We start from the raw sequence: 22,984 nt of genomic DNA on the forward strand, positions 1-22,984 counted from the left end.
TTCCAAAAGTGAAAATTTTTGTGTGGCTAAAACCTAAATTTACTTATTCCTTTTATATATTGGTTGAGAGGTGGAGGTAACTCCCACATTGTTAGTGAGTTTTGTGTTTGTTATTTTTAATTTCTTTTTAATTTTTGTTTTTTAAATGATAAGTATTTTACCACTTTACCCTCATTATATTAAATTGTAAATTTTTGCTCACCACTTTAATCCAAGATATACGTGTACTCTCACCACTCTTCTCAAAAGGTGACACATGTCTATGGATTTAAATATAGTTAACTTTTTATTTTTTTTAATTTGTTTGATGACATTATTATAAGAGAGAAACAATGTTTTAATAAAAAATTTCCTGATTTACCCTTATTCTATTAATTAACCCAACAAACTTTCCATTTTTATTGATGAATTTAATTTAAAAAATAAATCAAAACAATGGAAACTGAAAGGGCATACGTTCTTATTCCAATAAAAACACAGAAGTCCCTTCAATTGAGAATTTATAATTTCTGGATTATCCACAATTTGGGTGCTCATATTTGAAGACTTAACAGCTCCAAGAGTGCACTGCCCATTAATTCCAGACTACCTTCCTTTGTTCAAGCAAAAATATGTATCATCTATGCTGCAACTTTTTTTTTATAGTACTTTTTATTGCTTTTTTATTTCTTTTAATTTTTAATTTTTATACTTTAGTGATTGCTTTGCTTTATTTAGCTTTTTGAGTATCATAGCCAAATTTGAATTTAACAATTCATGTCCTTCGTTAAGCTTGGGATGCCAACAGTTTCATGGGAAGTGGAAGACTCTGAATATTAAGGGGGCGTTTGGTATCCTATTTAAATAAGGAACTCAAAAACTTTGATTTTTCGTAAAAACAATGAGTTCTTAAATTTATTTTTAAGATGCAAAAACTTGTTTGGTATGCAACTTGAAAACTGTTTCAAATCTTAAAAATTTGACAACTTGTGGGTTGTTAGAGAAAAAATGGAAATTTTTTTTTTTTTATTTTTAATAATTATGGTGTTTTTTAGTTGTTCTTGAGTTTGAGTTTTTTAAAATAGGGCTATCAAACAAGTTTTTTTTTGTGTTTTAGACTCAAATTCTGTTTTTGAATTTTGAAAGTTGGATTCAAGTTGAATACCAAACAGGCCATAAGTTTCTTTCATAATTCTTTATGGATGTAGCATTCATTGAATATTCTCTTTTTTTTCTTTTGTGCATCATTGAATATCAAGTAATATAATACATGTGCGGGCACAGACTGCTAGTGTCCTCATGGACAATTAAGAAGATGAATTTCATGTTACATATTCCAATGATGGTAAAGAATCTGTTGATTACTTAGATTCTGATTCTGAAAGTCTTGATCCCTTGGATCATACAGAGCAAATTGAAGAGCTTACAAGAAAATTTGGTGACGTTCCAACACTTGGCATGAGTTTTGATAATGAACATGAGGCATATTAATATTACAATTCATATGCTAGAGGTGTTGGATTTAGTGCGAGAAAGCTTAGAGTAAATAAGGGCTTAGAATTGATTCTTGGATTAAATTGGTTGTTTTTAATTGGTTTTGTGAGATTTGTGAAGGAATTGCGAACTAGGAGAAAGTGTGCTAAAAAAGGCAAGAAGATGAAGATCAATTAAAAAGAAGCCAAGTCATTCCTTTTGTTGCAAGGAATGTTGTCAAATTTCCTAGTTCAAGATGGTGCAAGTCTTATCAAGTCAAACAAGGAGAAATAAAGAAGACCTTATTTTAGAAGAAATCCTATTTTTATAACAATTGTAATTACTCCTTAGGTAGGATTTCTAGGAGTTTTATAAATAGGGAGTTTAGGTCATTGTTGAAAGGATCCATTACCCATCATCCATTCTCCATCATCTATCCTAAAATTCCTACACATTCATACTCATAGCCAAAATACTCAAAGGAGAGAGAGAGAGAGAGAGTTTTAGAGAGACAAAGAAGACAACCTGGAGCTAGAGTTGCTATCGTGTAGAGATCAAATCTTCAATTGGTTACTTCTTTCCTATGATATTATTTATCATGGTTTTTATTAAAGTTGTCATGAACTAATTTCTTCTTGCTAGGGCTACGATGTAGCCTAGCCATGAATACTCAATTACTTTAGTCAATGTTAATTCCAAGTATTTTTCCATGTTGAGTATCTATTACCATGCTTAATGCTTTGAATGTTTGGCCAACATTTAATTGTTTTGATGCTAAATTGACGATAGGAATATCCAATTTGGGGTTGCTTCTTGTAATAGATGCCATGAGTTACATGATTAGACAGGGATGTTTGTCATGACTTATGTGGTTGTTTTGTAGGTTTTCCAAGGAATTTAATGGGTTCTTATTATCTTAATTCCATTACTAGGGATAGAGTGGGTTGGTAATAAGAATACTTTTGGTATAATCAGGGATGGAGTATCGAATAAAGTAGGGAAAACCAATTGTCAACATGGAGAATAATTAGGATTAACATGCTAAGGGAATTGGGTAGAATGGGCTATGGTGAAATCGGAAGCTCTAGTGCTCTCATAACTTGAATCTCACTACTTTATTTTTCTACGCTTGTTTTTATTCATTGTTTTAGTTAATTAATCAATCAAATCTCATCATCAATTGTTCAAATAAAGTCTTGCGTTAATCACAATCGGTACTTGGTAAATTAAATCACTCTTCGTGGGAACGACACTTTACTCATCACTATATTACTTGTGCGAATTGTGCGCTTGCAATAAATATCACAACAGTCATCAATTGAGTTTTTCACATCCATCAACATCTTAGACCAAGTTTTTGCAGTGTAGAAAAAAGATAGTAGTAACAACATGAAATTGTTCTTTTTTGTACGTTTAATTCTAGGATATAATACATGACATAACTTAGCTCTCTATAATTTTCTTTGGAGTATTTTATTTTAAGAAAACCTTTTGGTCCTAATATAAGATTATCATAATTTTAGAGTATTTTTTCTTTTCTTTTTTTGTTCGATCAATTTTTTATTTATTTTTGGTTAAATGATCAATGTAATTGATTCAGCATATCACATCTATAGGGAAAAGATTGGCCTTGCTGACTGCCTTGCAAGGTGCAGCTACAACCTGGACTTAGGCATTTGCTATTTTGATAATGCTCATGTGTGGGCAAATGATGCTCTGGTTGATGACCTTCTAAGGGTCTCTCGTTCTCGTCAGATTTCCCTTGTTTGTTGGGGTTTATCCCTTCCCTCTCCCGCCCCTCCTCCTCCTCCTCTTGAACTCCATGTAATAAATAAAAAATATTTGATTTAGTTAGGTTCAGTTCCGATTCGGTCGCTAATCTCCTGTAGGTGAAATTGTGAGCTTGAAATGCAGCCGCCGCCCCGCTCTGGGGGTGGGTGGCTTCCCCATCTTCCATCTTTCTCTCCTCATCTCCCTTTCACCTTTCCTAGTTTTCTTTCCCTCTCCACTTCTCTTCCTAGATTTATTTGGATTTTAGGTCATTTTACCCAAATCTATCTAGATCTTGTCTTTTGTTTGTTTATTTGTGTGTTTTCTGTTGTAGGTCCTTGGTGAATTTTGTTGTTCTTGGATGTGTCTTGATGTCGCTGGGATAGTTGCGGTATGGTGTTGTCAACGCAGCTTTTTTCTTTGGTTCTCGTTGTGTTTTGAAGCAAGTACTGCAATCTACTGCATATGCCATGATTTTGTAGCAATTTTTGGTCCACTTACATGGATTTTGCTCCAATTCAGTATTTGGAGTTGGAAAAGTGATTGTTGCCAGTTTGTGTGGGATCGGGTTTTGCCTATGCACAATAAGAGGTTTAGCCATGTTGGTGCTACAAGTATCTTTGGTTGTTGGAGAGGATGTGGTGCGGTGTCCTTGTTTCTTTGTTTATTTTAGTATAATAATTCTCAGAAATTCAATAGGAGTTTGTTGATATTTGTATTTAGTGTTCGACTTTTCAATGCGGATTTGCCGTTACTGATGTTGTGCAATGGATCTGTATTGCAGGTCTGAGTACATGTACTTTTGTCTGTTGAATTGGAGGTTTTAGGTTTTCTGGCATGCGTAATTCTCTCCAGATCAAACCAATTTATTTTTGTATTTGGTCACTGGAGATGTTGTACTCATATTTTGGCATTGTGGCTACTCTACTTTTTTTGTGTTATCAATAAAATTACTATTGCTTTTAATCAAAAAGGTTCAATTCGGATTAAAGCCTCGTATTAATCACAGGATTAAATTCGAATGAGTCAATTATTTGTTGAGTAATGATTAATAATGTCATTAAACAAATTTTATTAAAGCATTATTTCTCTCTCATAATAATATCATCAAACAAATAGAAAATAAAGAATTAACTATATATTTAAACCTATAAACATATGTCACCTACGAAGGGCGGTGAGGGTAGACCAAAAATTCTCCCTACAAAGCAGAGGGATGGATCCGATATGGAAGGCAAATCCACGAACTACTCATCCATTATTTTATGGCCGGTCAACGGTTTCTCTACCTACAAATTGAATTTAAATTTATAATATAAGGCTGCTAAACACAATTAAGGAAATGATGTGATAATAATTTTTAGGAAAGGAAAAAGCATGAGAGAATTTGAGTAAATGTATAAAAGGGGGAAATCAGTATAAAGCTTTTAAGAAACCATCTTTGTCCTTTTTGGAGTTCATTCAACACTGACAAGCAGAGAAAAATCAAAACCAAAGGGGAGATAGAAACTAAAATTAAAACTAAACCTCTGGTCCCCTTCCATATGTGCAAAATGAAGCCAATTTAAACTGATACAAAAGGTATAGCTGCTCTGCTTTTCTAAGGGGCCATGAGATCAAAATGATCATTAGTAGTATGCCTCCGTCACCCATCACCAGCATTCGGGGTTCGGGGTTTAGCTTCAAGTGTGAGACTAATGTACATTAGGTAAACAAGATCAAACCCCTTTGGTATCTGAAGTAAGACGTCCCATTTTTTCAGTAAGGTTATCCATATTATGCTGGGTTTTGTCCCATCCATTCTCTGTTGACGGCTGCTCTTCATTTCCCATGGGCACTCCTGCAGAAGTAGAATCCATTTCATCTGGCTCTGGACTTTGTAAAAATTGATCCCAATTCTTTAGCAATGCTTCTATGTCAGGATCAGGAGGAATACTATCAATGTCTATGGTCACTGACCCATCCAATCCCAATATGTCGCCGATAAATCCATCACCTGCGTCAGATGCCATGTTTTCAATAAATCCAACACCCGCATCAGGTGCCATGTTTTCTTCAGGAATATCAACTAAACTTTCGGGTACCATTTCCGGTATTTGAGAAAGCTCGGGGATGATTACATCTGCCTGAGAGATAGGGATTGATTGTGCCTCTTGTGCTCTGACGAGGGCATTTATATCTGAGAATGGAGATCTCATAACTGTTCCAGAGTTTGCAGCCTGTAGAGAAGATTGTCCTTCAGAAATTGCAGATGACGAACCAAGCCCTGAAGTCAGTGGGACCTCTTGAAGGGTCACTCCTGACGCACGGCTTGAAGAGCTCCTACTGTCTATTAAACTGGATGATGATGATGAGCCATTGCCAATTGGGATGTTATCAGGGCTGTCATTAAAGGATTCCAGCCGGGAAGAAGAAGTATCTGTTGTCATAATCTGCCTGAGCATTGCCTTTGCTGCTTCATTCACTGGAGGCTGATACTTCACAATCTGTCCATCAGGAGTACCAGAGTCCCCGCCCTCATCCTGCTTGAGTCTCCGTTTTTTGTTGACTTCAATTATGCGCCTATTGCTCTCATTCTGCTGCTGTACAAACTGAGTCAAGAAACTTGGGCTCTGCACAGCCTTTGCAAGGAATGACATCATCTGTTGCTGCCGCTGTTCCATACCCTGAAGACGTTGCACCATTGCTTGCAGCTGGTTATCAGTAGACTGTTGCTGCTGCCTCAACTTGATAAGTTCCTGCATAAGCACATTCTTGTCCCTTTTTAGCCTCTCAACCTCTTCCTCAAGGCCAAACTTCCCAACCTCTACACACGCAGCCACTGAATTCTGTCCTTGTGATGGCTGTGGCTGTTGATGACCATGTCCATGCGCAGGTTTTCGCCGGTTGATACTCTTAAGGAGATGCTTCTGACCCCTCAAAAAGCCCTCATTTGCAAATTCCCAGCGGTCTGGGTCAACCTTCCTAAATCCCTGTTTGAACCAAAATGAAGTAGGGGTTCAATCAACATAATGAAAATTAAAGGAAAAAATGCATGATTCAGCAAAACAATGAAAGAAACAAAAACAATAACAGGACAAGCAGGCAGGAAAACATTGATGAAGAAAAATGGATCGATTATCTACACATTTATAAGAAAAACGACTACATATTTGATCAATGGAGTTCACAAGACTTATCTTAAGCCAATCAATGTATTCCCAACAACAACAAAAAAGTAAGCACATTCAGAAAGGTTCACAACCTAACTCACAAGAAACTGCAGGGACTGTCACTCAACTGAAGCCCAACATCTGGGAGCTTCTCTGCATCAACATTCCTGGAAAACTAGTTTTTCACCCCCAATACATCCAGAAGTGTATAACTAAACAATTATTACCCACTCCACAACCAAAACATGTAAACCATTACAACACTACCCGGCTCAAAGCAATGTTTGCTGTAGAATCTGTCCTTGCACTGCTTGTCCCATTTCATTCATGATAGTAAAAGAGGTCACCCAGTGGTCTCAGAGATAGTAAAAGAGGTCCCCCAGTGGTCAGAGCAGCTCCAAAGTACAAATTTGAATCTTCTCAACTCAACTAAAACATTTATAATTGGGAACAGTAACAAAAATAAAATGACAAAGGATTAACTGTAAATGATTACAGTCGGAAAAGCTAAAAATACAACTCATATATCATGTGAAGCCTACCCAAAGTTCAGTCCACATCCATTTTTCTAGTCCACTGAGAGGTGTAAATCAACAAAAGGTTTAAAAATAACTTACATCCTTAGTTCTTCCTATGCAGTAGCACTCCCTCCGACTCACCACATGGGCACCTTGTACATGTCAGGAACCAATAGTGTGCTCATTCCCAGAGTCTAAGTTACTAGTGACACCACTCAACAAGTACACTCCCCATAACCACCAAAAAGTCTTCACGTTGATACCACACTATACTCAAGTTTAGAATCTTTGATTCTCTATTCAAGCAATTTCATATGCAGAGTTCACATAACTTATAACTAGTACCTTTACAGAATATCATTCGAAATGGCGCTCAGCCAAATAAACAATGAGTAGCTACGGAGACATTCTCTACCAGTTCTTTCTAAGCATGTCTTTGATGCAAGCCCACATACCCCACACAACTTTACCAGAGAAAACCATATAGCACAATCAAAACATAAAACCAAATAACAGCAACCATCTCCCAAACAAGATTTGTAATGTAAATAAGAAACCTGAAATATCTTATCTCACATATCAAAAGTTTCAAGCAGCTTTTGAGTGGTATTTGTTGGTCCATAGTCAAACTTGTATGCAACATTGCGCTTAAACATTCGGGTTTATGGTTTAGGGTATAGAACATGTTGTGTAAGACAGTGAGAACCTCATGGAAAAGAGTGCTTAAAGACATATCCAGACGTAGGGGCAAATCAGCATGCTGCATAGGCTACTCTATTATGCTTGGTGAATTAAGCATGCACGGGATACTCTATTATGCTTGGTGAATTAAACACGCACAGCAAATTGGTATTGAACCCCAGATCCCACTCTCCACCCTGTTTCTTCAAGTCTTAAACACCCTGTTTCTTTTTCCCCTCACTTTTCCTCAAATCAAAATTTTGATGTTCTCAACAAGAAGCTTTGTACATCAGGAAACAACCATAAAAATAATTCTTGTTCACTTTGTTTAACAATCCCTGCCCTTTTTTCACTCCATAAAATGCTAACAGCATACCATAAAGAATCTCTCTCTCAAGGAAATCTCTACCAACGGACTTCCCATTTAGTCTTCTTCCTTCATGACCAAATTACCAACCCCAAAATAACATTCTACCTGCTCTAAGATACCACCTGATAGGCCCTTCTACCTCTATTCAACACAGTCGAAGAATAAAAATCCTTCATAACATTCTCAAACCTCTTTGCAACTTTAAGTGTTTTGAATCTAACTTACCTCCATTTGAAAGGACAAATTTTTTACAACCTTCTAACATATGTATAGTCGCAAAAAGGAAAGCAAAGGAAAAAACCAAAACCAAAAGCTTTCAACTCCAAAAACAAGTATTTTGTTAAAACACGAGTTCCTGACGTTTCAAGTATCCCTCAAATTTCCGAGGGAACAAATGGGAGATTTTAAGCCATTCAACCCTCGAACAATCAGTACTGACAAAGTGAGTGCAAAGCATTTCAGAATTTCCACTCAACTACACTACTATCGCAAGATTGCCACAGACACACTATCTTTTTCCTTTTCCAATCTTGAGCATTCCCATTAACCACACAATCTAAACGATTAACATTTCAGTAAACTATATACCACACTCCACAGATAAGACCAATCTGTGTTTCCATCAACCATTGAAACAAATCAATTACCAATAAAAGCATAAACCATGAGTAGAGAAGAGAGAGAGAGAGAGAGAGAGAGAGAGAGAGAGAGAGAGAGAGAGAGAGTGCCATACATAGGTGTTCAACTGCCTCACAAAGCTGGAGAAGTTATTGTGCTTGAAGTACTTGGGCAGAAGGTCCCTAGCAAACTCCGGCGGGTTCCAAACCACGAAGCTGTTGTTGGTGGGGCTCCACGACACAACCTGGTCGGTCGCCGGGTCGTCCACCATGTCGTACGTCTTGCTCAGAAACGGCGGCGGCGCGTTCGAGTTCAGTAACGGTGCTGGCGCCGGAGCCAAACCCGCCTGCTGGGCTCCGCCGCCGCCGCCGCCGGCCATTGATGCCTCGTCGCAGTTGTTATTAGCACCTCCCATATCGCCGTCGAAGAAATTTATTGTAGATTTGAAAATTAAAATAATGGCACAGAAATGGGGATTATTGGCTTGGCTAGGGTTTTGCAGAGGCCATTTCTATGGTTCGGAAGAGAGCTCTTAGCTCAAAAACCCTAGACTGCCTCCATCTGAGAGAGAGAGAGAGAGAGAGAGAGAGAGAGAGTGTTGTGTACGGACAGTGGGAGTAGGCGAAGAGTAGGGAAGGTGTATAAAAGGGCGGAGACCGACGCACGAAACGGGAACGAACAGTTGCCTCCTCCCTGGGAGATGGATGATGATGTCCTCAAATTTTGGAAAATAATGAAAATTAATAAAATCAACATGTTAATTAAATTACTTATTTACCCCTTTCTTTTTAAATTTTTTTTTTTTTAATACTGAAAGAAAGTATAATCTTTTACCGGATCAGAGAACAATAATTAGTTTGATTCAGTTCAGTGTAGCCTTCAGAACCGCATAAATCAAACCAAATCACATATATAAATTTTAGACTTATTATTACAAAACGTCCCTAAGATTTATGAAACTATCAGATTGCATTCTTAATGTTTTTTGGTGTCACTTATGGTCCTCAAGGTTAGAATGTGCAATCACAAATGGTCCCTGCCGATAGGTTCTGTCAAAAACTATGTTAGTTTGCTGATGTGGCATACATATATATCACAAAACATCTCTGAGGTTTACACACTTATCACAAATGGTCCCTATGAATTTTTTTTTATTTTTAATTTAAAATTCATAAAATTTTGGTTTTCTTTTTAAAATTATTTATAAATGAAAAAATCATTTATAGAAGAATTTTAATCTTAAGGACCATTTATGAACCCTAAACCTTTAGTTTTTTTCATTTTTAAATTTTATGAATTTTAAATTATTTTTTAAAAACTTCATTAGTTTTTTGATGTGGCATATATATGGAGCCAACATCTACAATAATATAGTGTCACACGTATTTAAAATTTAATATATATTTTAAAATAATTATAATTCATAAAAAATTAAAAAATTTCATAAGGACCATTTGTGATAGGTGTGTGAACCTCAAGGATGTTTTGTGATATACATATATGCCACGTCAGCAAACTAAAGGAGTTTTTGACAGAACCTAACGGCAGGGACCATTTGTGAACGTGCATACTAACCTTGAGGACCACGAATGACAAAAAAAAAATTAAGTATGCAATCTAATAGTTTCGTAAACCTTAGTAACGTTTTGTGATAATAAGCCTAAATTTTAATATAGATTTTGAACACTTTGAAATTATTTATTTATCACCACCATTTACTATTATATTTCATCAATGCACTGGTACAGACCCATTACAAATGACATCATCTCTATCAAAATTTATCAATCTTCCAGCGGCAAGAAGTTTTATCATCTACTGTTGTTCGATTTACAATACAAAGATTTGCTTAATTGTTTATTAAGGAAAACGATCGAATGTTTATTGAGACCGACTAACTTGCATTATTGCAACTCTGTTGTGTATGTTACAAAATAGGAATGACTAACTTAAATCAAACTAAACAGGGATGACTTTTTCACATTTTACTGCGGAATTAAACATTTGTGTGGAGGGCAAGTCGATGAGTACATATTTAGGGCTGACCATAACTGGGGGCATCCTAGAGTGCAAACACAATCAAGAGCACAAAAATCAAATTAATACAACTTGAGCCATAATCTCTTGGAAGATCCTTTAAATTACAACAAAGCCACCATAATTAGCAGTTTGTACCATAACATGTCTCAAGTACTCACTGAGACCACAACAGAAACATGCATTAGCGTATCTGTGCCTTGCTTTCTCTTCCTCTATTTTAATTCCTCCCCTTTCCTTGAACAGTTCAATTGGTTCTGAGCATATCTTTGTTGAGTTTTCTCAATCATCAACAAACGATGTTCAACCGACAATTCTCAAAGCAAAAATACCACACTCATGAAATGGGAGGAAACATACTAAGACTTCACATGGTCCCTGATAAATTGCTCCACCTGAGATATGTCACCCGTTAGACCAGAAGCTTCTGCAACTGTAACTTTGTTCTGGCACTGATGGAATGAAAATGGTTCGCCAGGTACTCCAAGTGTAAAGTCATTTGCAATATCAGCTGCTGATATTGCACTTCTTGATGCTCGTAATTTGTCACTGTAAGATGTTATATGACAAAGTATCAAGATAATGAACAATGAAATATATATATATATATATATATATAAATCAGAAACAGATGAATATGAATCACTATATAACAGATGAATATGAATCACAAAATCACAGAGAACTCTAGAGCGAATGAACAATGCAAGCAATATATTTATGGAAAACATGGATGTTATCACGATAAGATATCTTCCTCGTGAACCATGAAGATAGAAGATACTTCTTATCAAAAAGTGAAGATGCATGATTTTATTATCAAGTGCATATAAACTAACAATTAATATAATCCCGTACACACCACTGAAAAACTTTAAGTAAAACTTTATAATCAATCAGAGATTAGACACCCATAGTCAGAAGAAATCAAATCTTACATTTCCTTCTCCAACTGTTTTCGAATAAATTCCTTGCTATGTGCTGTCACTTTGTCTGTCTTGTTGCAGAGAATAAGAACTGGAATTTTCTTCCTCACCACACTAGCCTTGGTCAAAATATCATATAAGTACCTGTTGCAAACAAAGCGCCAAAGATCAGTCCTTATAAGTGAAAATCTTATGTTGGGTGCAAATCATGCATCTATATATGCTTACATCACAAAATCAGGGTTCCTCTATTTTTTACGAGTATTTTTATCACTCTGTGGCCTTAGACCAGTAGGGCTGGCACCCTTTACCACCACGTGTGACATAGATGTAAGAAAATATGGCAAGCAGAATAGTTACATTTCAATATCATATTGTAGCTTTTTACTGAAAGGGAAAATCTTACTCTGAAGCAGCACGGCAATTTGGTAAGAACTCCAAAGCATCAACCACAAATACTATACCTGCTGCTTGAGGTAGGAAATCATCTAGTTTGGCTCTAAGGCGAGAATGCCCAGGAACATCAACAAGATGAACAGGATTTACCTTTCCATTCTGTCAGTGACAACCAAAAGAAGGGTGAGCATGATTAAGTTCCTGAAGGACAATAAACAAGAACATAGTAAAAAAGAAAAGGAAGAAAATGTTTGTGGCTAACATCTTCTACACATAGAAGGCAGATAAGATAGATCTGCCCTCATTTAACAAGCAATAGTTTTTTAAACATTGATTACTGGCACATTAGCACAAGAGGCTGAGATATACCTTGGATTTTTCAGAATGGAGCACAAAAGTTCCCTCATTTGGTTCCATAGATGTGACAGTACCTTGATGAGAAGAGCCATCCCGAAGCTGGCACATACATCAAATCATGTCGCAAAAGTTAGATCAACATTGCTATGGCATAACTAGATCATCAAAATACTCAAAACGAGGGGAAAAAAGGACGGACTTAATAAAAGGCATTTAGAATTTCTACCCAAATACTATTTTCCAAGCATTAAACAAAATCTTATCACAAACAGACAGGCATAGAGTTTCACAATATATCAGAAAAAAGAAAAAAAGATACAACATAACAAAAGAACCAACATAGTATTTTTAATAACTTGAGACTGTCTTACAATGTGATCATAGAAGAAACTCAAATCGGTGAATTTCTACCCAAAGGACTTCCTTAATAAAAGGCATTTAGAATTTCTACCCAAATACCATTTCCCAAGCATTAAACAAAATCTTATCACAAACAGGAATAGAATTTCAATTATATCAGAAAAGAAAAAAGAAACAGCATAAGCAAAAGAACCAAGAGAAATTTTTTAATAACTTGAGACTGTCTTACAAATTTTTTAATAAAACGCATTGAATTTCTACCCATGTGGCAAATCCAATTAGCAGAAAGCTTGCACAAAAATCTAACTTCTTAATTGGCCTAAGAAGAACAAAATCCAATAATGCCAGAGCTTACTTGATAGAAAAGAAGAGTCTTCCCACTCCCGCTAAGCCCACTCAGCAGTATGGTATTAGCTTTAGGGCGTTTAAACAACCTAACTACAACACGAAAGATGAAGAGAATATATCAGAGTAATTACAAATAAAATATAATATTTAGCCAAATAAATAAATAAAATAACAAAAAATTCATACCCAATATGAGTAAAAATGATGTGAATATCAAGATGGCGATAGCAGCATAAATCTGCTCAGGTGGAACCTGATGAATGTATTCGAGGGCTTGAGACGACCATTTCTCTGCCTGAATGTGTTCAAGGGCTTGCGACGACCATTTCTCTGCCTGTTTCTTCCATTGTTCTGCCAGCACCTTCCATTGTTCTAATCCTTCCATTCCTTTTGGGATTTTAAGAGACTTTCAGATTCAATTGTGGTGAATCTTGGCCTTTTCACTGAAACTGAGACTGAGACCCGTCGGGAACGTTTCGAGAAGGAACGAAGCTCAATTACGCAGAAATTGCCCCGCGGAGAGAGGAAGACTGCGATGTCAGGGACTTAGGGTTACAGATTTGGGAATTATGTATTACCAATATGGTTGGGTTTGACTAAAGTGAAGAAGGAGAAAAAGTGTCTAAGTTCAATTTTTAGGTCCTCATTTAAACATAATCCTTGCAAAATTTCATTCAAATTGGAACTTATTTCCACTTGATTACTATTATGAACATTTCCTTATTTATTGAAAGTGACAGTAAGATAACTACACGTTTTCCAATTTGAGTAAAATTTTGTGAGAATTTTTCAATAAAGATTTGAAACGGTTCGAATCACAAAATAGAATGTGAAGTGGGGCCAAAACGAGTGGTTTGTGCTTTAGCGCTACTTTATATGTACGTTGTCTTTCTATCGAGGGATGTTCAAATAATTTTATTTGAATGACATCTTTAATCCTTTGCGAATTTTATTTCAACCATTCAAACACTAAAATAACAATTATTTAATTGAGTGATCAAATGAATTCAAATTAAATAATCTTTTGTAGAGATCATCTTTGAATGAATTCCTAAAAAATAAATTGAATCACTAAAATACAATATAAGATGGATCCTACAAGGATGTCCCTCAAATAATCCATTAATTGAAGCTCTCATATACATGCATACTGAGTGCTTAGTGAGGTTGAGTTACCATTTGGTCAATTTTGTAAATTCAGTGCTTAGTGAGGTTGAGTTACCATTTGGTCAATTTTGTAAATTCAGTGCTTAGTGAGGTTGAGTTGCCACTTTCCTTGGTGTTTCTTTGATTAGTTAGCATAGTCCGACATACCAAACAAGCCCATATGGTTTTTGATCTTTTTGTGTACAATGAAAAAAGAAATACAATACCCCAAAGTAGAACTAAACCCAACTAAAGAAACCCAAGGGCAGCACACATGCCTACAAGAGAAGGTAAATGGGAATCGGCCTATAATGAGGGGTGAAAGTGAGAGGTTTCTTAATAGCATCTAGTGCAGAATTATTATTGGACTGCTGGATTGAACCCCTCAATGGGAATCCACTGAATAATCAATGCTCTATATTCACTTTCTTTGGTACATTGGTATTATTTATACGACTACAAATAATGACATTGCATCTCAAACCTAGCATTTACACTTCAATAACATATACAAAACCACCATTTGATTCAACAATGGCAACAGCGTTCTCTATCATGAAGCCTTCTTTCAGTCTCCATTTAGTTGTTTAAGCAGCAAGAACCAGCACTTTAATGGTTCCCTGACTGTTAGCAGTTAGCATGGTAGGGCTATCACTCTTCCAACATACAGCACTGATGAAGTAAGACCCTGCATCATCATCGGTGTCATCCAAATCAGGCGATCCAAATCTATGCCAAGTCACAGGTTTGGAGATTTCCTGCAAATCATACTAAAAGTTTAGATAATCACTAGGTAAGAAAGTGCTGAGATGGGTTATTTTGAATGCCAGCAACCTTATGATACACAAACACTTCATTCGTTTCACTGCCACAAGCAATGTATTCCCCGTTTACTGTAAGACCTACGAAGTTCTTCTCATTTGTGTGACCTTTAAACGTACGAACCTTTAACCAAAAAACAGAAGATCAGTACAACTTAATCCATAAAATAAGTTTCATAACATAATGTCAACAATTCCATTCTTTTTTTGTTTTCTCTTTTGGTTTTACTTTTCCAGGTAGATTACATAAAATAACTTGTTAACTATTAAAGTGTACTAAAACCGACTTTGTTTCATCACTTACTGGAATATTTTCCTTCACATTCCATAACCGCAATGTGCTATCAGTGGATGCAGAGGCAAGCTCATAGTTTGACAAGAATTTCACATAAGAAACAGCTTTCTTGTGCCCGGTGAACACATGGAGTGGCTGGCTCGGATTTCTTAAATCATAATAGTGGATGTGATGGTCTGCAGAACCAACCTGTAAAAGGCAGAAGGAGAAAGAGTTGAGGCTTTATTCGACGGAAACATCATAAGAGAAAATTAGCACTGAAACTTTAAAATAATATTCTTCTATGCTTAGGACAAGTTTGGATAACATACGGCAGGTATACCTCCTGATTTTCACTAATTGGCATCCTGACATTGATGCAAAGAGGAGCCCCTCTTTGATATTTGAAAAATACAAAATTATCATTAACACAGTACTGTAACTCTGAACAGTGCTACGTTCCCAAGAAATATTAACAGGACATATCCTGGATATGATATTTTATACACCACATTCCCCACCCATAACAGGATGACAAGGCAAAACTTAATTGATAAGTGCATGCACACAATAACACATATACATGCCTGCTGAAGGCATGTTGGTCCAGTGCATAGACTATAAGAATGATTTCTCAGGCACAGTTTATTACTGCATATTAACCGAGTAAAGCACTTGTTGCACTCAAATTATCTAGTATTAAACACAACCACACACAAAAGCAGAAAACGCTGGTGCCATAATTTTTCTCCAATATTGGTAATGAAAGAAGCATACCGCAATGCAGTTGCTGGATCCAGGATTATACTTAACACAACAAATGTTTGCTTTCATGTCAATGTCAAGAACACTAGTTTCCTGCCTTGTGCACCAAACTTTTACCTGCTTGTTATACAGAGAATAGAGGACAGCATAGTTAGTCTTCAATGAACCTTCCTTGAGCATCAAAACAGCTGAAAGCACAAGTATTGTGTGCCTAAACAAGCCAAACCTCAACTCAAGCATACACCACAATTATTGGCATTACTAAAACATACTAAAAAATTCCCCACCCAATATGCAAAGTCAAATTACACAAGGACATATCAATATTGCGCTGAATTCATCAATTTTTTTTGTGCAAAATTAACATATTTATTTTCCCCCAGCTGAAATATGACAACTGAGTTATTGATACTACACCCATAATGCATCAATTTAGCCTCCCGTATATGTAAACTTGCATAAAGTGACCAGATACAAGCACACATCACATATTTTGGTAGCCTAAACCAGCCAGCCTTAAGTCAAGCATACAACAAAATTAGTGCATAGTTAACAACATCTTTACTATACCCACTAGGAATATTCACTTGCAAATAGTGAGTATAGCATTTTTCCCCCTCGAGGTTTGTTCATAAATTTCTTACTACTGATTTAATAAATAGAAACAGAATAGTGCATGCAGCATCATGTTCTTTGCTTTTCCAAAAGGAAACAGGTACTACGTTACATTTCGGATCACCTAAGCAAAATACAAGACTTGGTTTAGATATAAAGATTCTGAGAGTACCTTACAATCATCACTACCAGATACAAGCCTCGTGGGCTCTGTGCATGAAAAATCAACACTCCAAGCACGTTTTTCATGCTCTTCATACTCCATGACACTCTGTCACAAAATTTAAGCATGAGCAACAAAAATTGAAGGTTGAGGCAATAAGTACACAAATTCAAATCACGCACAAAAATCAGAATGTGTAAATAACATCACATACTTGCCGAGTATTTACATCCCAAACTGTTACTATTCCCTCATAATCAGTACTAGCTATATGGTTTTTCGTAAACTTGTTCCAGCTCAAGCAACTAAGCTTTGAACGTGTAGGCATCTCCACAACAGGACAATGCACATCAGCTGGATCATTCACAACCTGGAAAGAAATAGCATAAACAATCAACATCAATACTTCCAAATCCCAAAAAGGGTAGTCAATGAGCAGTGATCATCATTAGTTGATTGGCTGGTTTCATAAAGTTCATAAATCAAGAGTGTACTTAAATTGCCAACCCACTCCCCCAAAAGAAAAAAGTAGACACAGACACATGCAGGCACTAGAACATCACATTGAGTATGTGATTGCAAGAGACTCTTTAATCGTTCAAAACTGTTCAAGACTGGCTTCGACAAAACCACAAGAAGATTCATGTCAACAATTGCAAAATTTCCACTGTTAAGTGGTTTACATTTACTGAACTTAAAGTCAAACGGGACAAAAGTAAACTGATCTAATATCACAGGTCAAGGTGACAGAAATACATTGATCCCAACCCAAGTAAACTTTTGAAGTACATTTGGATAAGTGGAAGGACATATTGCATGTTTAACTATAAAGTAAATCAATTTACTTAAAGTTGAAGAAACTACATGGTGTCCCAGTATCCTAAGTTCATCAGCAGAAACATGCCAGGTTTGGGCCAATGTTTGTCATGCAATGCTTCATTTAATTGAAACCCTAATAATTGCAGGCGTACAAAATGCTGATGGACAGACACATAATATTTGGTAGTATCTTATTTTATTTAATTGGAGAGCTTGTTAATATTTTATTTTATGTAATTGGAGAGCTAATTTTTATAGGTGATAAACTTTTGTTCTTTATAGGTGTATGGCTCATGTAAATGAAACGATTAAAAAGGAGCCAATTACAAGAAATTCTACTAGTACTGAAGTAGAGCCCACAGCTTTTCTTCCTTTATTAATATTTCTCTTGCTCAATTATTTCCTAAATTAACAACAACAAAAATAGAAACCAGGACCTTGTGATTTGTGTTCCTAGTTTCAATCTTATTAAATTTTTACTCATTCTAAGTTGAAATCAGGACTGGAAGTAAATAGTACAGCTGGGCCTGACTTTTCCTAATTCAATTGGGAGAAGAGGTATGACTGAAAAAAGAAAGAAAGCAATGGAATTGTAGCTTCTACAATAGGTGTTGGACATGAGCTTGACTTTGACGTGAAATATTGGAGACTCACATAAAAGCATACTGCATCAGGAATCCTACTTGACAAAAAAGATTTTCACTATAAAAAGGACACTTTGGCAGCAGATAGACTTGAAGAGAGACGACAGATTGGTAGCTTGGTGCTTTTAGTTCCAGAGCGGTTCCTCATAGAAAGACCCATTATTTTTTTTTGTCATGGGGTTCTAAACTTCTCTCTCAGCCAAGGCTGAGAGAAAGCCCTAGTCTGATTAACTCAATATTTGTAAGCACTTAATATTACTTGCTATTCAGATTCGATGTTTGAATTTATACTTCTAATTTTGTGTGCCTCATAGACTGAGTAGGGATGGGCAACGGATACCCTGGGTATTTAAAACCATTGCCACTACCACTACCACCACCGCCACTACTACTACCACCACCGCATCTCTAACACCTAATGGGTGTCCTTTGCCCATCCCAATACTAGAGTATAAGAATTTGGAAGGTTAGTAAAGGATTTTGTGTCTGACCATCAACAAATATTCTTGATAGAGTTGTGAAAGAGAGCATAAACTATGATACATTTTCGCAAGACCATACAAGATTGTTATGTAGTTTCCTTTCAAACTGGCTATATTTGTTGAGCATGAACAAGTTTGATGAATGGTTAATTCAGTTCTCACTACACTTAATTTAAATTTTCTATTTGTTTATATATGACGATACAATAAACTTATGTAAAAACCACATTCTTACGTGAGCTGAAGGCTTTCAAACGAACAAAGACTAAAGACAATTTGGCAGATTTGTTGAAACAAAATTAAGAATTTAACCTGGAGTATGGGCGGAAAAACACAGTCAAATTAGATGAGATGAAGCCATTCAAACAACAAAATCTTATCTCTCCACCCTTTTCTTTTAATGTTTGACTATGCTGAACACATTCTTTTTGCTGATAGACAACCATTGTTGCTGAAAGTAATGGTAAAAAGAACATTAAAATCAAGTACGTACTGAGGAGAAGTCGAAAACTTTTATGCACCGTGAAACCCCAGCAGTAGCGAACAATTCATAATCACGGTCAAATTCAATGCTGCAATGAATGTCAACAAATCTATGAGGTTCTCAAAAGAACAGAGAGAGAGAGAGAGTAGTTCATTTTTAATATCAATATGTTTCATTCTGAAAAGTTAGACATGATATGCAATATTCACTAATCACCTTGATACTATATTGGCTGGGTGAAATAGATCTCCATGCCTAAGTTCAGCAATGACCCTCATCCGACTGTTTCATAAGAAAAATAAAATAAAAAATGCGGATGAAACATGGTGATATGGTTAATTAAAAAATTATATCTCTGTAAATTGACCAAAAATAAATATTTCTGTAAAGGAATCCAATATCTGGTTATCATACCTATACCGTGTTAACGTGGTAAGCACTGATTGAAAATCAGCAAGGCCTGTAGTGTAACCTTCTCTTTGTATCACATTTTTGTCCCGTTCTTGCTGGGTATATGGTTGGTTCGCCATCTGGCGTCGCTTTTGCAGGTAACACTCTTGTAGTTCATCAAACTACAGCCAGAGATGGAATGAGAATAAATCAAGACAACAATAAAAAGAAGTTCAGGGTCTATCTTACCTTAAAATCAAGTACCAATAAAAATAAACGTAAACTCGAGTAAAGTCCAGAAACCCCATAACCAAAACCCAATATAAGTTCCGATTTCATGCCAAGTTGGCAGATATTTATGCATTTGTAAAGTACAATTGAGGTGGCTTTTGTTGAGGACCAAATAAAGGAATAGGTTTGGATAATAGGGCAGTACCATTTTACCCATCATCTAATGTCAAATTGTTCAGAATACTAGCAATGGCCACGAGGTACAAGTATATTTATTAAAAGATAGAAATACGCAAAAGAACAAAGTTAGTCTACAATTCACATGAAAGGACTCTCACAGACCTGTGCATGGACCCGCTTCTTTCTGGCTACAGCAAGACCAGATTGAGTCATATACTGGGAGTCTGATGCACTTAAAGCATCCTTTTTCTGAAGTCCCCAGCCATCAAGTTTCTTAGGTTGAAGATTCCATGAAGACATCCCTGCTCGCCCACTGAGAGAACTGGTATTGTTATCTATGGAGGAAGGCCATGACTTTCTTGCACCAGAAATAGAATCATCCCCTCCAAGCATCCGCAGCTTGACGGAGTATCTGTCCCTCGCACGGTACAAGTCCATTCTGCGTCTCTCTACTGCACCTATGTCCTCTTTAATAAATTGAAGATGGGTTTGCACCTACATTGAATCCGTAATGTAAGCCATTCAATTCAATTAAGTCAAATATATTTAGCATAACCCAAAGAAAAACATGAAGAAACCTCATTAAGCTCTTCAACTTTTTGCTTCCTTAGGCAATTCAAGAAGTCAAGCAGTATTTGCATATTTCTCTCCGCCTCTTCTTGTTCCATTTTCCTCTTCTTCTCAGCCAGGAGTGTCAACAGGGTGTCTAGCTCCTTGATGGACACTTCACATCCCTATCACAGCAAAGCACCACATTCACACAACAAATAACAATTCATATTCTATTTACTTGACTCGGACAGTTAGACTCACCTGTTGCAATGCCTGACGAAAATGCTCCACAGGGGACGCACTTTTGGAAATTTGACGAGCCGATGCCTTCTTCAGAAGCTACAGTACATTCCATATCACAGTAAGCTGCAGTTCCAAGTATATCATTTTTCATCTTTAAGGAGTAGGAATTTGAGAGGGGACCTTATCCAGCAGGAAATTGGGGAACAATTGGTTGGTGCTGAGGAACTGGGCGCAGCAAGGGCAGTCACTCTTGTTGCGGAGGTGGGTAATGATGCACATGTAGCAGAAGCTGTGACCACATGCTGTGAGGAAGGCATCCTTTACCAGCTGCATGCAAATTGGACACAACAAGTCCTTGTCCACCTCCGTCAATCCTTTCTCATGAGCTGGACGATCCACGTCATTGCTCCCTGGATCAGCCGAAGCCTCGATGCTTGATGGCTTTGGTTCTGGTTTCACCGCCGGGACTAGAGCCCCAGTCGAGCACTCCTCCATTTCTTTCTCTCTGTATCTCTATGTCACTCTTTTCTTTTGCTGAGCCCAATTTGATGATTACGGCCCCGCCCGGGCTAGAAATCAAAATTGTATATTTTTTACATCAATTAAGAACTAAAATGTGACCACGAAGGTATGATACTCGGGGAGTAGTCATCTACCCTAAAAAAGACACAATAAATATTGAATATTTTAACAAAAGTAACAAATCACTAAAATATGCAAATAGAGAATAAAATTGAATGTTTGAGCAAGATGATGATGAAATGTATTGAAACATAACACTAGGAACAGCAAGCACAAAATCATTCAGCATAATTCTTGTTGGTTTCATTTTTCTTATTTCCCAAACACTTGAGGTGTAGTTAAGGACAGAAAAACCATCATAACTGAAATTGAGGAGCAGAGATGTCAGGAGTTTGTCCACTTCACTCAATCTAAATACCACTCCTCTTCCTAATGCATTGATGATGGAAGTTTTAATAAATTTGGGATGAAAGAGTTATTTTCAAAAGTTAATTTTCAGCCATAGCCGCCTCTTCTCCTTCCTGGTTCTACAAAGAAATTTAAATGGGGATAGGGTTTCATCTTTCAACTTTTGTGAATCTTTGATTCAGGAGAAGGAGAAGAAAGAAGAAAAGAACCTACCTTGCACTTGCAGCTGCTGCAGCCAGCAGGGGAGCTGGAAGTAGCCTATTGCTTCTCTTAATCTTCTTTGTCGATTCTCCTAGCCCAATCAAATAAGCTGCAGTTCAAATTCAAACAAGCAGACCCAACCAAATGAATGCACATAAAATAGGTATCAATAATTATTTTACTATAAACATCCACATGTATTGAAAATCAGTTGGGGCAAAACAGTAAAGAACCAAAACCCACTCGAAATCTATACAGACAAAGAAACCCCACATAAATAAAGAAGCAAACTGAATCGAGAAATGAGAAAAGCAGCAATTCATTGGGTTTTATTTTCAGAAGCAGGGACATCCATAGAGAGGGGGAGAGAGAGAGAGCAACAGGAAGTTGGGCAAACTTACAGTTATAGAGCAAAGCGAAAACTGGAAAGAAGGGTTTCAGGGTTGAGGGCTTGAGGTAGAATCAGATTTAAGCTTGCAGTGTGAGGAAGGAAGCCATGGCTGTTTGGGTCCTTCAGCTTCATTGGCAACTGTCAGTTCCTGTTACGCAAAAATAAGAAGTGCACCATCAACCACGTGTATCAAAGCCGCCAAAACAATTCTGTATCTGTTGCTTTGACAGCACTTGGGCATTTCTATTGGGCTTCACACGATTGTGATGTTTAGGGCCTTTGTTTTCTTCGGCCCTTGGCCTTCATTTGTATTCAACATTTTAATTTTTGGCTTTAAACTTAGATTAAAAAGTTAAAACTAGTGGAGTGTATGATGTCTATTTAAAAGTGACAACAATAACTTTAAAGAAAAAAAATCCTACAATATAACATTGATATATCTTCCATGCATATTCTTGGCGATGAATGCACCATTGAATTTATTTTTACTCTTTAATTTTACTAAATTTATTGAGGCATCAGTATTGAAATTATTCTTATGTTGAACTTCTCTTGCGTTAACTAACACACACGGAATCAAAAAGCATGTGTCTTTCACGTTACAATTCTAACACACACGAAATTATTCTTATTCTTATGTTGAACTTCTCTTGCATAAACTAAGCTCA

At 36.5% G+C, this 22,984-nt stretch overlaps 3 protein-coding genes across 6 annotated transcripts; all 3 read right to left on the reverse strand.

Annotated features, from left to right (window-relative positions):
* Positions 1–4,643: 4,643 nt before the first annotated feature.
* Positions 4,644–9,277, reverse strand: LOC117628066 (heat shock factor protein HSF8). Its single transcript, XM_034360426.1, has 2 exons — positions 8,677–9,277; positions 4,644–6,194 (listed from the first exon to the last, which is right to left on the reverse strand). Exons 1-2 carry the CDS (start codon positions 8,974–8,976, stop codon positions 4,941–4,943), a joined length of 1,554 nt encoding a protein of 517 aa, XP_034216317.1. The 5' UTR covers positions 8,977–9,277; the 3' UTR covers positions 4,644–4,940.
* Positions 9,278–10,515: 1,238 nt separating this feature from the next.
* LOC117629262 (signal recognition particle receptor subunit beta-like) lies at positions 10,516–13,640 on the reverse strand. The gene is made up of 6 exons (XM_034361799.1): positions 13,172–13,640; positions 12,993–13,075; positions 12,290–12,376; positions 11,931–12,079; positions 11,537–11,668; positions 10,516–11,147 (listed from the first exon to the last, which is right to left on the reverse strand). Exons 1-6 carry the CDS (start codon positions 13,368–13,370, stop codon positions 10,958–10,960), a joined length of 840 nt encoding a protein of 279 aa, XP_034217690.1. The 5' UTR covers positions 13,371–13,640; the 3' UTR covers positions 10,516–10,957.
* An 823-nt stretch (positions 13,641–14,463) lies between these two features.
* Positions 14,464–22,507, reverse strand: LOC117627822 (E3 ubiquitin-protein ligase COP1-like). 4 transcript variants are annotated; one of them, XM_034360076.1, is made up of 15 exons: positions 22,327–22,507; positions 21,938–22,034; positions 20,975–21,451; positions 20,813–20,890; positions 20,578–20,733; positions 20,162–20,494; positions 19,613–19,770; positions 19,415–19,480; positions 19,208–19,286; positions 16,984–17,139; positions 16,779–16,877; positions 16,004–16,108; positions 15,257–15,436; positions 14,966–15,076; positions 14,464–14,889 (listed from the first exon to the last, which is right to left on the reverse strand). In XM_034360076.1, the coding sequence occupies exons 3-15, from the start codon at positions 21,287–21,289 to the stop codon at positions 14,719–14,721; spliced, it is 2,007 nt and encodes a 668-aa protein (XP_034215967.1). In that variant the 5' UTR covers positions 21,290–21,451; positions 21,938–22,034; positions 22,327–22,507; the 3' UTR covers positions 14,464–14,718. The 4 variants fall into 4 exon arrangements, with proteins under 4 accessions (XP_034215967.1, XP_034215968.1, XP_034215970.1 ...); XM_034360077.1 differs by having other exon boundaries at positions 20,975–21,363; positions 22,327–22,489; XM_034360079.1 differs by lacking the exon at positions 21,938–22,034 and having other exon boundaries at positions 20,975–21,363; positions 22,327–22,490.
* Positions 22,508–22,984: the final 477 nt, after the last annotated feature.

Source organism: Prunus dulcis, chromosome 5 (assembly GCF_902201215.1).
Source record: "Prunus dulcis chromosome 5, ALMONDv2, whole genome shotgun sequence".
In the NCBI taxonomy this organism is placed as follows: Eukaryota; Viridiplantae; Streptophyta; class Magnoliopsida; order Rosales; family Rosaceae; genus Prunus; species Prunus dulcis.

Coding starts and splice junctions, on each gene's coding strand:
- LOC117628066 (XM_034360426.1), bottom strand. CDS start 8,976: ATGGGAGGTGCTAATAACAACTGCGACGAGGCATCAATGGCCGGCGGC. Junction 6,195..8,676: donor TGAGGCAGTTGAACACCTAT/GTATGGCACTCT, acceptor TGGTTCAAACAG/GGATTTAGGAAGGTTGACCC.
- LOC117629262 (XM_034361799.1), bottom strand. CDS start 13,370: ATGGAAGGATTAGAACAATGGAAGGTGCTGGCAGAACAATGGAAGAAA. Junction 12,377..12,992: donor AGACTCTTCTTTTCTATCAA/GTAAGCTCTGGC, acceptor TGTATGTGCCAG/CTTCGGGATGGCTCTTCTCA. Junction 11,148..11,536: donor AAACAGTTGGAGAAGGAAAT/GTAAGATTTGAT, acceptor AACATCTTACAG/TGACAAATTACGAGCATCAA.
- LOC117627822 (XM_034360076.1), bottom strand. CDS start 21,289: ATGGAGGAGTGCTCGACTGGGGCTCTAGTCCCGGCGGTGAAACCAGAA. Junction 17,140..19,207: donor AAGTTTTCGACTTCTCCTCA/GTACGTACTTGA, acceptor ATTTCTTTCCAG/GTTGTGAATGATCCAGCTGA. Junction 16,878..16,983: donor GGGATGTAAATACTCGGCAA/GTATGTGATGTT, acceptor ATTTTGTGACAG/AGTGTCATGGAGTATGAAGA.